Source organism: Pimephales promelas, chromosome 7 (genome assembly GCF_988280905.1).
Source record: "Pimephales promelas chromosome 7, fPimPro1.hap1.1, whole genome shotgun sequence".
NCBI classification, from domain to species: Eukaryota; Metazoa; Chordata; class Actinopteri; order Cypriniformes; family Leuciscidae; genus Pimephales; species Pimephales promelas.
In genome coordinates, this window is record NC_142775.1 from 27,233,396 (window position 1) to 27,247,531 (window position 14,136).

General features: G+C 37.0%; 1 protein-coding gene across 3 annotated transcripts; it reads right to left on the reverse strand.

Moving 5' to 3' along the window:
• Window positions 1-3,600: 3,600 nt before the first annotated feature.
• On the reverse strand, window positions 3,601-9,984 carry prmt2 (protein arginine methyltransferase 2). Of its 3 annotated transcripts, XM_089133298.1 has the most exons (9): window positions 9,787-9,984; window positions 8,802-8,975; window positions 8,477-8,638; window positions 5,738-5,902; window positions 5,390-5,565; window positions 4,905-5,034; window positions 4,673-4,809; window positions 4,320-4,482; window positions 3,601-4,126 (listed from the first exon to the last, which is right to left on the reverse strand). In XM_089133298.1, exons 1-9 carry the CDS (start codon window positions 9,859-9,861, stop codon window positions 4,094-4,096), a joined length of 1,215 nt encoding a protein of 404 aa, XP_088989424.1. In that variant the 5' UTR covers window positions 9,862-9,984; the 3' UTR covers window positions 3,601-4,093. The 3 variants fall into 3 exon arrangements, 2 of the variants coding, with proteins under 2 accessions (XP_088989424.1, XP_088989423.1); XM_089133297.1 differs by having other exon boundaries at window positions 3,601-4,482; XR_016169301.1 differs by lacking the exon at window positions 3,601-4,126 and having other exon boundaries at window positions 4,351-4,482; window positions 4,590-4,809.
• Window positions 9,985-14,136: the final 4,152 nt, after the last annotated feature.

The window sequence follows — 14,136 nt, forward strand, 5'->3', positions numbered from 1 at the left end:
CGGGTCGAAATTTTGAGTTTCGATATCTCAGCTCTGGAAGGGTCTAGAGCCTCCATTTTTGCACTCAGGACTAAGTCTCATGGCCCTCTATCAGAATCCAGAGTTTTGAGAAGATTGGGGAAACTTAATTTTTCGCCCCCCCCCCCCAAAAAAAATGTAAGGGGTACCACTGTCGTTTTTTTTTCGGGTCGAAATTTTGAGTTTCGATATCTCAGCTCTGGAAGGGTCTAGAGCCTCCATTTTTGCACTCAGGACTAAGTCTCATTGCCCTCTCTCAGAATCCAGAGTTTTGAGAAGATTGGGGAAACTTAATTTTTCGCCCCCCCCCCCCCAAAAAAATGTAAGGGGTACCACTGTCGTTTTTTTTTTTCGGGTCGAAATTTTGAGTTTCGATATCTCAGCTCTGGAAGGGTCTAGAGCCTCCATTTTTGCACTCAGGACTAAGTCTCATTGCCCTCTATCAGAATCCAGAGTTTTGAGAAGATTGGGGAAACTTAATTTTTGCCCCCCCCCCCCAAAAAAAAAAACGTAAGGGGTACCACTGTCGTTTTTTTTTCGGGTCGAAATTTTGAGTTTCTATATCTCAGCTCTGGAAGGGTCTAGAGCCTCCATTTTTGCACTCAGGACTAAGTCTCATGGCCCTCTATCAGAATCCAGAGTTTTGAGAAGATTGGGGAAACTTAATTTTTCGCCCCCCCCCAAAAAAAATGTAAGGGGTACCACTGTCGTTTTTTTTTCGGGTCGAAATTTTGAGTTTCGATATCTCAGCTCTGGAAGGGTCTAGAGCCTCCATTTTTGCACTCAGGACTAAGTCTCATTGCCCTCTATCAGAATCCAGAGTTTTGAGAAGATTGGGGAAACTTAATTTTTCGCCCCCCCCCCCCCCCCCCCCCCCCCCCAAAAAAATGTAAGGGGTACCACTGTCGTTTTTTTTTCGGGTCGAAATTTTGAGTTTCGATATCTCAGCTCTGGAAGGGTCTAGAGCCTCCATTTTTGCACTCAGGACTAAGTCTCATTGCCCTCTATCAGAATCCAGAGTTTTGAGAAGATTGGGGAAACTTAATTTTTCGCCCCCCCCCCCCCCCAAAAAAAAAAACCGTAAGGGGTACCACTGTCGGTTTTTTTTCGGGTCGAAATTTTGAGTTTCGATATCTCAGCTCTGGAAGGGTCTAGAGCCTCTATTTTTGCACTCAGGACTAAGTCTCATTGCCCTCTATCAGAATCCAGAGTTTTGAGAAGATTGGGGAAACTTAATTTTTCGCCCCCCCAAAAAAACGTAAGGGGTACCACTGTCATTTTTTTTTTTTCGGGTCGAAATTTTGAGTTTCGATATCTCAGCTCTGGAAGGGTCTAGACCCTTCCAGAGCTGAGATAATGACATCCCACGTAGCATTTATGCCATTATAAAAATCTCAATATCTCAGCTCTGGAAGGGTCTAGAGCCTCCATTTTTGCACTCAGGGCTAAGTCTCATGGCCCTCTATCAGAATCCAGAGTTTCAAGAAGATCAGAGAAACTCAAAATTTCGACCCCCCAAAAAAACGACAGTGGTACCCCTATAAAAATCTCAATATCTCAGCTATGAAAGGGTCTGGAGCCTCCATTTTTGCACTCAGGTCTAAGTCTCATGGCCCTCTATCAGAATCCAGAGTTTTAAGAAGATCAGAGAAACTCAAAATTTCGACCCACCAAAAAAAACGACAGTGGTACCCCTGTCGTTTTTTTTTTTTTTCCGTTGCGAAAAAATACGTTTCTCCAATCTTCTCAAAACTCTGGATTTTGATAGAGGGCCATGAGACTTAGACCTGAGTGCAAAAATGGATACTCTAGACCCTTCCAGAGCTGAGATATTGAGATCCCACGTAGCATTTATGCCAATGAAAGCTTTAGCTTAATTTCTGCCAGGAAGACTCAATCAGCGCGTCATGTATTACCTCATTCCTATCCAATCAGGTGTTAACAGTCACAGTATAAAAGACAAGTGTACTTTACACTTGTCTGAGTTCGCAGATGCTGACGCTGCCATTCAGCTCCATCCTCCCCAACCACCATCAAGATGGTACCTTCCCCTCCATCCTCCCCATCACCACCACCAGGATGGTCCTTTCCTTACCTCCATGGGGTCGGCTACGCCCCCGCCTTCATCTCAGGCTGAACATGCAGATTCGGCTAACCTCGCTTTGCTCGCTAAGGACTGGGCCTACGCCAAAGAACTCATATCTGAAGGTCTGGAGCAAATGTATTGACAGTTCAGCAAATTTATGCTTGCTGAACTGTCAATAAATGTATTCTGCTTTTCAACTTATCTCCCGAGTCTTTCTGGTAGAATTATAAATATCTCAATATCTCAGCTCTGGAAGGGTCTGGAGCCTCCATTTTTGCACTCAGGTCTAAGTCTCATGGCCCTCTATCAGAATCCAGAGTTTCAAGAAGATCAGAGAAACTAAAAATTTCGACCCACCAAAAAAAACGACAGTGGTACCCCTGTCGTTTTTTTTTCGGTGTGAAAAAATAAGTTTCTCCAATCTTCTCAAAATTCTGGATTCTGATAGAGGGCCATGAGACTTAGACCTGAGTGCAAAAAATAGAGTCTCTAGACCGTTCCAGAGCTGAGAAAATGACATCCCACGTAGCATTTATGCCATTATAAAAATCTCAATATCTCAGCTCTGGAAGGGTCTAGAGCCTCCATTGTTGCACTCAGGTCTAAGTCTCATGGCCCTCTATCAGAATCCAGAATTTTCACTGTCGTTTTTTTTTTGAATGTTGAGTTTCTCTGATCTGAGTTGTGGGTCTTGTTTAGGCGCCATATTAGAACGATCCCGTTGCCTTTCTGCTAGTGAGTTTAAGGTATCATTTTGTTTATCTGTCGTGATTGTGAAAAATGACACCACTGTAGGTTATTCATGCTGCATCGAGAATTTCTATAGTAACTCACATCCTCTTTCAGGGAGAAAACTGAACACTGTAATGTGTTTTCTAAAGACTAAAGTGTAATGACAGACTGTTGATCTTTGAATAAATATATCATATTTTGAATCAACCTGATATTGAACCTTTGTTACCATCTACCCCACTACAAATTAGACAAAAGAAACAAAACCAAGAAACAACACCATTCAATATGCTTTAAAAACATCAGATTTATTAAAAATCCAAAAGAACAATACAAAACGTAACCTCGGTTCTAGAAGAGGGAACAAGTACTACGTAATATCGTGCGCTAGGGGAAAACCTCTTTTTCCCAAGATATTGAAGCCAAAAAATATCCTTAATTTTGAATTAATGTAAAACGCTTTGCGGCAGCATGCAGACATTCAGTAGGCAAGGCGGCTTGTGTGCCTATTGGCTGTCCTGCGCAACTGCAGCAACCTATCGAGAGAGACCCTTTGGTGACGGTCCAATGGGGCACTTCGCGCCCACTCAACTTCCTGCCGAAGTGGGCGTGGCCTAGCCCTATAAATATAGCTCGATGGGCTGATATCACTGGTTTTTCATCGCCGAAGCGAACCAGAGCGTGTTGCAGGCACGGCAAGATACGCAATACTCGTTCCCTCTTCTAGAGAGAACCGAGGTAACGTTATATTGTGCCTTTAAGGAAGAACTTGCAACCAGTTCTATGGTTGTTGTTGTTTTTTACTAATGAGGAATAAGGGCCTTTTATATTGAACTTTTGCTTAAACAGATTTGTGATACAGAAAATATTTTTTTTTAAAAGTCAAAAAGTTACAACCCTATTGTATTGTAAGTTAATATAAAGATTAAAAAGGTTTGACCAAAAGTTATGGTATAAAGATGATATTTTTTGTTCTACATTTTTCTTTCAATTTAGACTTGATCCCACCATTTGTTACAGATTTTTGGCAACAATAAAATCGCTACTGCTTGTTTGCCAAAATACATGCTACACTGTACATCAGTAAGACAGCTCACCATACACATTACGACCAAAGTGGCAGCACCACATGACATTTATGAGCACTTTTTCACAATTCTACTGGCACATGCACTGAGTGCAGTAAGATAAAGTGCATGATCCCACACAAAAGTTCAACGTTTTAGCCTGACTGAAAACTACGTAATATCCTTATGGTCACCTCCACATTGGAAAACACTTTGTCTGGACCTGCAAAAATATTCAGAATGTGAAATGATGCTAAAATGTTCACGTTGGTATTACATTGAGATTTCTTAATGCCCACAAGGTAAACGTCTACTTGTAAGGTGATAAAGCAAAGCACATTGAAGCAAAACAACTGGAAAACCATTAATATGATTGATTTTAAGGAGATCAAGCAACGATACATGTAGATACTCACCTTAGAAACGTCTGTGCTGTTTATGTTCCAAGAAAATGTGACTGACATGTGACGTCTCCAGATTGGATTTCTTTGCAGACGTATGGACCCCACGATAATGTCCCCTTCCTCGACTGTCACTGGGGCATCCAACATGAAAAGAGTCTGTTTCCAGTGAGTTATCCTGGGAAAAATTAACGCTTCGTTTTACAGGTTTTACATTTAAAGTTTCAGATTTATGTTTTACACACAGATTATCCAGTGCACTGTAAATTTAAAATTAGAACTTGCATTCATATCTGAAAGTGTGGACTGAATATCAATTGTGCAATCATGTATTTGTATTTGATCCTTCTTCTGTTTATGCATCATACTCTGAATACGGTCCGGTGTTTAACTCCAGTGATGGCCCATCCTCTTCTAAACTCTGAAAATGTGCACTGAACCAGACAGTGAAACCATGGAACATGCCCGACTTCTCCACAGTGAAATTAAACTCTCCTTTGAGTGCCTGGACAGAAGTGAGGAAAAGCAGTGCAATAACATATGTTTCCTTTTAAATAATGTTTTTATTTTATTTTATTTTATCTAAATTCTAACATTTACCTCTAAGTCTGAGACCTGTATTGTGACCATATCAAGAGTGATAACATCAGCTGGGCTGGACAAGCAGTCCCCAGTTAGGAGATGATGGCTGAATTTAGGCTTGGAGAGAAATTCTTTCTGTGCAAGTGACCTATAATACACATACACAATACATACATGGTCAGAGTACCTAAATGTGTGACACTACTGATGTATTTAGCTGAACAATTGGGCCACCTTGTTTCAAAGAAACAATTACAAAAACAGTTTTAATTACTCTATCGATTAATTGTGTAATAATTACACAAACTATTACATTACCTAGTTTTATTAAATACATTTATTTTCTAAATTAAAGTAATTATTTTTTATAAGCAAAATGTGCAGTAGTTAAAGAACATCTGAATATCATATTTGATATTTTGCCGCCTATTGCAAAATGCAAGCACTTCAAATACCCACAACACACGTCAGAAAGAGCTGTATATCAATATGAAAGGCCTCACTGTAGGTAGCTGAAGTCTAGGCCATAGGGTTTCTCCCAGAACTCCATTTTTTGCCTGTAGTCGGAGAAAGCCTGGCAAGGAACGACGGTCAGACAGGCAGAGGATGGCCACATCATTCCACCCTCCTTCAGCCAGCGATCACGTGCCAGCAACACTGACTCTAACATGTACTCAAACTGAAAGATAGTGGTTAAACCATTACAATTATGGAATACTTAATATCACAGTTCAAGTGAAAATAATTGTTTATCCACTCAACAGACATAATGTTTGTGTTCCGATGTTCAGTTTGTTTTTGTCTGTGAATATTGAAGTGAATTACGCAGTAGTTCAAAGCTGCTCTCCTACCAGTAGGCAGTTGCCCATCCACTCTGACACTAGAACATCCACTTTCCCAGGAAGAGTGAGATTCTCAGCTCGGTCCTGAAAGACGGTCACAACTTCCTCACAGCCATTCTGCCTAACTAGTTCCTCAGTGTGTTCTGCCATTGAGCTGGCCTCCACTGCATATACCTACACAGGAACAAAAAAATGTATATGAAAGAGTTCGCTAGGGTTTCCCTTTTTAACCCTGTAAAGCCTGACATACTGTATGATGTTACAAGTAGAAAATTCTACTTTTAATGGATCAGTTTATTGGAACTAATTATTCACCAAGAAATGTGCAAAATTGGGCAAAATGTTACTGTTTATCAACAAAAATATGACCCTATGAGTTTGGTAATTTGTAGAATAGGATTTGTGCACATGCAATCAAGAATTTAAAAAGGTGTAACTGATGTGTTGTTTTTGTGAGAGAGAAAGGAAAGAAAAAAAAGGTTTGCAACTCATAACACATTTTATCGAAGACTTAACATATACAAATTGCACTGTTAGGGACTCTGTTTTGCTTCAATAATACTAGATATAATACAGTGTCAATCTTATAAACTACTATTTATTTTGTATAAAATCATAATACAGTACTGGTCAAAAGTTTGGAAACATTACTGTTTTAAGTCTTTTGCTTATCAAGCTTGCATTTATTTGACAAAAACAAAACAAACCAAAAAAAAAAAAACAGTGATATTATTGAATTTTTTCATAATGTAAAACAGCTGTTTTCTATTTTTCTGTTTTCTATGTGAATATATAGTAGTATAATTTATTCCTGTATGTATAATATTATATCATGTAACACTGAAGACTGGATTAATGGTTCTGAAAATTTAGCTTTGCATCACAGGATTAAATTATATTTTAAAGTATATTAAAATAGAAAACCATTATTTTATTTTTTTTACATTACATATCTTACTTTATTTTAATTATATTAATATAAAACCTTCTTTATTTAAATGTTTATAAACCTGTTTGCACACTGTTTTTGCTGTTGTTTGTGATTTGTTCTATAATAAATGAACTGAAATTACCAAATACGAGTCTGTATCTTTCGCATGTCGTTGAAAAGTCTCCAAAATAGTTTTTGGGCAAATGAGGACAAGTTAAATTAGACCACTGCTTGTCTGCCCATATTATATTAATTACAACTCAAATGACCAACTGGTTACCAACATGCGACTGTAGATCCATGATGTTTCCACAACGTCGCAGTTACTTACTGACAACGTTACAAAGTTACGTCGGGACAATGAATACAGGAATTTCACTTTTCTGGTTGCCATGACTAGTTACGTTGCCACGAGGAAAATTTGGTCACCAGATTACGTTGCAGTTACGTAACAGTCACGTATTTTTGTTAGCTGGGATAAATGCTATACTAAATAAATGCAACAATACTCTATCCTGATCGTTTTAGTCGAACATCTTAGCTGTGAACTACCAGACTATCAATAATTGTCTGGTTCCCTTTCATGGTTCTGCATTTAGACTATCATCTTTTACAGTGAAAGCCACTAATCAGTGAAATGCCCTATGAGAAGACATAAAAGGGTTTAAAGCTCATAGTCTTTTTAAACTGTTGTTAAAATTCTGAAATTGAGCTTTTTTAAAATTTAATCAATTATGTAACCATTGAGATTGTTGTAATTAAATTGATTGACTTGTTTATTTATGTTCTTTTATGGCCTTGACCGTATGTTTATGTATGTATTGTATGTGAACATAATTATTGTCGGTGCTATGTTAGCTTTGACCAGCCTGGGGGACTATGGATGAAAAATAGCCTTTGGCTAAATCCGGTACTGTAGATGAAATGGAAATTTTTTGTTAAAAATTGTGCATGGTCCCTTTATAAATAAATAAAGTAAAATAAATAAATTAATAAAAAAAAAAAACTCCACAAGATGCCACCAACTGAAGATGACCCTTAACTCTTTCAATTTTCAAGAGGATTGTTCCTATTAAGAGCACCGGTTTGATTTCATATTAGGAAACTCCCTAAATATAAAGTCAATATAATAAAATACAAAACAAAAAATAAAAAAAGTTTAGTGCCATTTCTATAGGCGTTTGCTATTTACACCCACAGAAAGGCTTAAAGGATTTGTTCAACCATGAATGAAAATTATTCCATAATTTGCTAACCTTTAAGCCATCCTTGGTGTATATGACTTTTATGAAAGTAAAAAAAAAATGTCTGTCTCTTCCAAGCTTTAAAATGGGATTGAATTTTTTTTTTTTTTTTTTTTGAAGCCCAAAAACGCACTTCCACCCATCATAAAATTAATCCATATATATAGAAGTTAATAAAGGTCTTCTGAAGCTATGCATTTTTATAAGAAAAATATCCATTATAAACTGTGATCACTAGCTTCCTCTAATGGCCGCTAACGCTTAGGTGAGAGCAGTCACTTCTCACGGTTCTTCTCAGGGCTTGGTAACAAACTCAAACTCCTCTGACAATTCTCTTTGAAAATTCATGTTTTCAGACTTCTAATTTGTGTCCTTTGTTTTGTTCTCTCCTCTGAGCTCCTGGGTTCATCAATACATTGAGTCAGAGATCATTCGTTGGCTGGAACTCAACTAGTGCAAGCCAATGATTTTAGTTTATAAAATTTTAAATATGGATATGTTTCTTACAAAAACACATCACTTTGCTTCAGAAGGCTTTATTAAAGCATTCTGCAAATATTTTGTTTGACTCACCGCTGCAGGTTGTGCTAGAAGAGCACAGAAGAGGCTGATAACGCCTGTCCCACAGCCCAAATCCATGACCACCTTCCCCCTCAGGGATGCACTATTACTCAGGATCACCTGCCTGTATGTATCTGTGCGGGGTTTATCTGACAGCATCTCCAGGTGAAGCCTCTGAGAGAAAGATCCAGATAATACATGTTAACACATAGTTTGCTTCTGTATGAAGAATACTTTGAGTTTAATCCAACCATTGTATTTAAGCAATTTTATTGATTTAACTGATACTTAATTGCTATAGGCTTTAGATTGACTAGCTTAACATTTTAGTACTTACTAATGTCCCATAATCGCCAAAGTATTCGTCATCTTGCCAAGCATCTTCAACATCCACTCTTTTGTGCAAATAGCTGGATGGGACATAACCAAACATACCCTGCAGTTCAGCCCACCACCACACGTCTGAACTCCTCGCATGGACCAGCAGTTTATCGCCAACTGAGAAACTAAGCTGTCGGTTAAAAGAAAGTTAGTATATATTTATATAATATAAACAATATAATATAAACAATATATATTATATAATTATATATATTGTTTTCCTTTTTCGCGTATATTGTCACCAAAAGTAATTGACATGTAAACAATTTTTGATCGATGTTTCTCTATAGTATGACTAAACTAAAATGTTAAGCAAACAGAATCAACTGTAGCATTTGGTCTTCTAACTATTCCCCAAACAATGAAATACTTTCGCTCAATAATGAATAATGCTGCCTTCACGTGCGTATCGGAACTTCATAGTTTTAAAAATATGTCGTAGCAGTAACGTTACCACCATAGGACTGGGAAATTGTGGGATCGAAGCTCCCATGGAAGCTCCCAAGCTGGCCACAAACTGTTAATGGCGTAAGGAAAAATTAATGTTATTAGTTTTTTTTCCCCAAAACACCTACGTCGCATTTACTTGCCGTTAAAGTAGTGCATGCATATGAATTAACATTTTAAGCGGATTGTACGTATTTTAGAATCGTCAGCAAGCTATAACGTGGTGAATGTTTGTTTACAGTTGTCAATGAATGAGGCTATATCATTTTGGCTTTATAACACTATTTCCTTCAATAAATAGGAAATAATAAACCCGGTGTCCTCAATGATTGTTCTTCTCTCCAACAGCATAACACTTCAATGCGACGAACTCAATCATGAAGTAGGAAATGTCCATGTCCAAAATAGCATGTGAAGGTAGCAAGACTCACACTCACTCACTCGTGAAATCAGAGTTTATTTTGAAAGGCGACCTAGTGTTCTCACTAGCATACCTGCTCATCTCCTTCAGCCATAAAATCAGCAAGTCCTACATACTCTTCAGCTTCATGACCCTCGCTTTCATGCATTTTAGCACGTCAAAACTGTAATTGCGCACAAATCACTACACGCAAATCTGTTTAATCTCAACAAAAAAAAAAGGGAAAGGAACTGTTTTAACATTCGACGACTCCTCTCCCACCACACAATTTCACAATAAAAGTCCTTTTGAAATTACCTTAAAACCTACCCATCGCCGCCCCCTGATCCCTAACCCCACCCCTAATCCTACCCATCTCCACCCGTTAGATCTGGATCCAACTCCGCCCCCTGGATCTCATGTACTGCAATGAGGTGCTACCGTTCTCTGGTGCTCCTGTGTTTTTAAAAAAGGATAGTTTCTTAAAGGTACGTGGTATATCAATTGTGGATTAATATCTGCCTATGGTTAATACAGTTATCGTTTTAAAAAGGGTCAAAAGTGGTGGACTTTGCATGGTTTAAAGTGACCAATACCCACAATAACAATAATAATTATTTTTTTTTAAAATAGTCAGTTTATTCACTTTCACTGCATCTCAGTTAAATTAAGTTTTTTTTTTTTTAATTGATTATTTTATTTATTTATTTTTGATGGGCTAGTAAAATGTCCAAAACTGAGGTGGATTGCTTGCAAACCATTTTTTGTCAATTGCAGGCCAAGACAGAATAGAACTCATGAACTATGAGTGTCAAACTGAAAGTGAATTTTATCACCCGTAGAGTTAAACAGCCTATTACCCACCCATTATCTGTTTGCCATTATGTTTCATATATTAAGACCTGGCAACCTACCCCAGGAAAAAAAAAAAAATAAAAAACATTGCCAAGAAAATCACCAAGAGGATATGACTGAAATAGTTAATGAAAGAGAGAGAGAGAGAATTTGAATTTTGACAATCCTTTATTACACAAATATGACAATCAAAAACATTCACAAAAAAGGTCCCATATTTTCACATCTAAAAAACTCACATCAACACTTCTGAAATAACCAGTTCATTATCAACTAATGAACACATGCAGCACATTATTGCAGCACCACTCAATTTCAAAAATACTCAATGTACTCATTAATTTGTAAAAATTAAACTCAATTACAAGTCGTGATTTTACCATTTTTTTGAAAGCTGTTATAAGTTCTTGTTCTCCTTTCTGTTCAATTGTATTTCTCCTAGTTATATAAATAGCTAATTTTGCAATACCAACAATAAAATTAAGCAATTGACATTTGTATTTTTTCTTAATAGTGTACATACAACCAAGTATAAAATCCTGCTTTGTAAAACACATCTCAAAAGATTCAAAAAGAAGCTCTAAAAGGCTAAACAAAAAAGAAAGTCTATTACAAAACATAAAACAATGAAACACAGTCTCCCTTTCATTACAAAAAGGACAATTCTCGCTTACATTTGGGTTCAACATTGCCACAAAAGAATTAACTGCAACAGCCCCGAGTATCCTCCACTGAAGATCACCAACTCTTTTAGGTAAAGGAGGTTTGTACAGAATCCTCCACACTGGTTTTGTTGTTTCAATAATCTCTAACGTGTCTCTCCATACAGTATCACTTCTATTCTTTAACCATTTTAAATTCATCACTTTGACAAGACTTCTGTACAATGCTTTCCCTTTAGCTTCAAAAAAATCAATTTGCACATCAATTTCCTTTTTCATCCAGGGATTAATATTGTTAAATGAAACAAGATCAGGTACAATACTTATATCTGGAAAAAAATCTTCGCAGTCTGGAAATATACATGTCTTGTTGTACTCATCAAGTAAAGTTCTTTCTTGTACATTCAAAGCCCCCTGTAGTTTATCTAAAAAACGTTTAACATATCGCTCAGATTTTACCTTTTAAGGCTGAAACTGCTTCTGCATCTTTAAATTCAGGACCTGCATTTTTTATAGACCATTTCACAAGATGTAAACAACACATAAGCACTTCCTGTTTCAGTTTGTAACTGTTTTCTTTATTTCACATGTATAAAGAAAACATCAGATGTTTGTTTAACTTTTTTGATTCAGTTTTAAATGTTCTGTTGGTTGTATTTTATCCCAGCTTTTATGTAGTGTTAAAAAACTGAAACAGGAAGTGCTTCTGGACCAGTGTTGTTTACATCTTGTGAAATGGTCTATAATGTGTTTCAACTGTAAAGATCCACTTCTGTACAACAAATATTTCAGACCCGGTATTTCATCCCCAGACACATCAAGACGTGCTCCACACACAATGGGCTCTTCCAATAACCAGTACAGCGACATTAATGGTTCCATCCATTGAGGTTTAAACAGACTCCATATTTTAAAAAGACTTCGATAAAAAGCGGGAATTCCTCTAAAATCGAATTTTTTTGAATCCATTAAAAACAACACATTGTCCAGGCCGAGTCCACTTATTCTGCGTAAAATGCACTGAGCCACTGGTCTCCACACCAGTCTTTTAGATCCCAGCATACACTTCTGCACAAACTGAAGACGATAGGCAGCACATCTGCTCCAAATGCACTAGACCTTGGCCTCCATCTTCTTTCGCCGGGAACAAAACACTTTGCGGGATCCAGTGCAAATTGTCCCAAAAGAAGTTCACAATTTCTGCTTGAATTTTCGGTAAGAGACCGACAGGAGGATCAACACATGCAAGTCTATGCCAGAGGGAAGAAGCCGCGAGATTGTTAATGATGAGTGTGCGTCCTTTAAAAGACAGCTGTGGAAGAAGCCATTTCCATTTTTTCAAACGTCCTATTACTTTATCTGCCATTCCTTCCCAGTTTTTCTGCATGAAAACTTCATTTCCTAAGAACACACCAAGATATTTTAACCCATCTTTTTGCCATAATAGGCCTCCTGGTAGAGTAGGATTCCCTCCTTCCCATTTTCCAACCAATAAAGCATCACTTTTCCCCCAATTCACAGTTGCTGAAGAAATCTCTTTAAAATCATTAACAACTTCTTTTAACATTTCAACATCATTGCTATCATTTATAAAAACAATAACGTCATCAGCAAATGCAGATAAATAAAAAGCATTATTACACTGTGGCAATGTTAGACCCTTTAACTTATTCCGTAACATAAAAAGCAATGGTTCTATAGCCAGCACATACAGTATAATAACCCAGACATGGCACAGCCTTGTCTAACCCCTCTCTGTACAGTAAAGGGGGCACACAAACTACCATTAATTTTGATCACTCTCAATTTCACAATACATTGTTCTGATCATATCAATAAAACTTGAATTGAACCCAAAAGCTTGCAAAGTATTCCACAAATACAGGTGTTCAACCCGATCAAAGGCCTTCTCTTGGTCCAAAGAAATAAGGCCAATATTTATACCAAACAACTTTGAAACTTCCAAAACATCTCTGATTAGAGTAATATTATCACAAATTGATCTGTTTGGTACACAATATGTTTGATCGTAGTGTATCACCTTCCCTATAATTTTACTCAATCTTTTAGCCAAAGTTTTGGACAGGATTTTGTACTCTCATATTTTGAAGATCACCTTTTTTGGGCAATAGAGTGATAACTGCCCTTCTGCAACTGAGAGGGAGAAATCCATTAATAAAACTTTCATCAAACACTAATAAGAGATCTTCTCTTAAAATGGGCCAGAAAGTTTTATAAAATTCAATGGGTAACCCGTCGATCCCAGGGGATTTCCCATTCGCCATACTCATCATTGCTGTATAAAGTTCTTGCTCTGTCAAAGGTTTTTGCAAACTTTCATTGCTCTCTTCATCAAGCTTTGGCAGACCTTCAAAAAAACTACTAATATTCATCTTTTCATTTATCAAATCAGCTGTATATAATTTTTTTTATAAAACTGTACAGAAACTTCTCTTATCTCAGAAGCTTCAGTTAATTCCTCTCCTGTCTCAGAGACCAAAGAATGAATTATTCTGCTTTGACTGTTTTTTTTCTCCATACTGAAAAAAAATTTGGAAGGTGCATCCATTTGTGTGACATTCTGGAAACGTGAGCGAACCAGCGCTCCCTGTGCCTTAATGTCCAACATGTTTGCAAATAAAGTTTTCTTTGATGTCAGAGCTTCCATATATTCTTTTTTGCCTGTAGATTCAGACAAACTGTACAAATCAAGTATCTCAGTCTCTAACATCTTCAATGATCTAGTTATTTCTTTTGTAACATTAAGAGTGTATTGCTGGCAAAAGTTTTTAATTTGTATTTTACCGCAATCCCACCATTGCTGTACAGAGCTATATGAGTGCTTTTGTTGTTTAAAAACATCCCAGAAAAAAGTAAAAGAATCTTTAAAATGTTTATCATCAAGTAAAGACGTATTTAAATGCCAA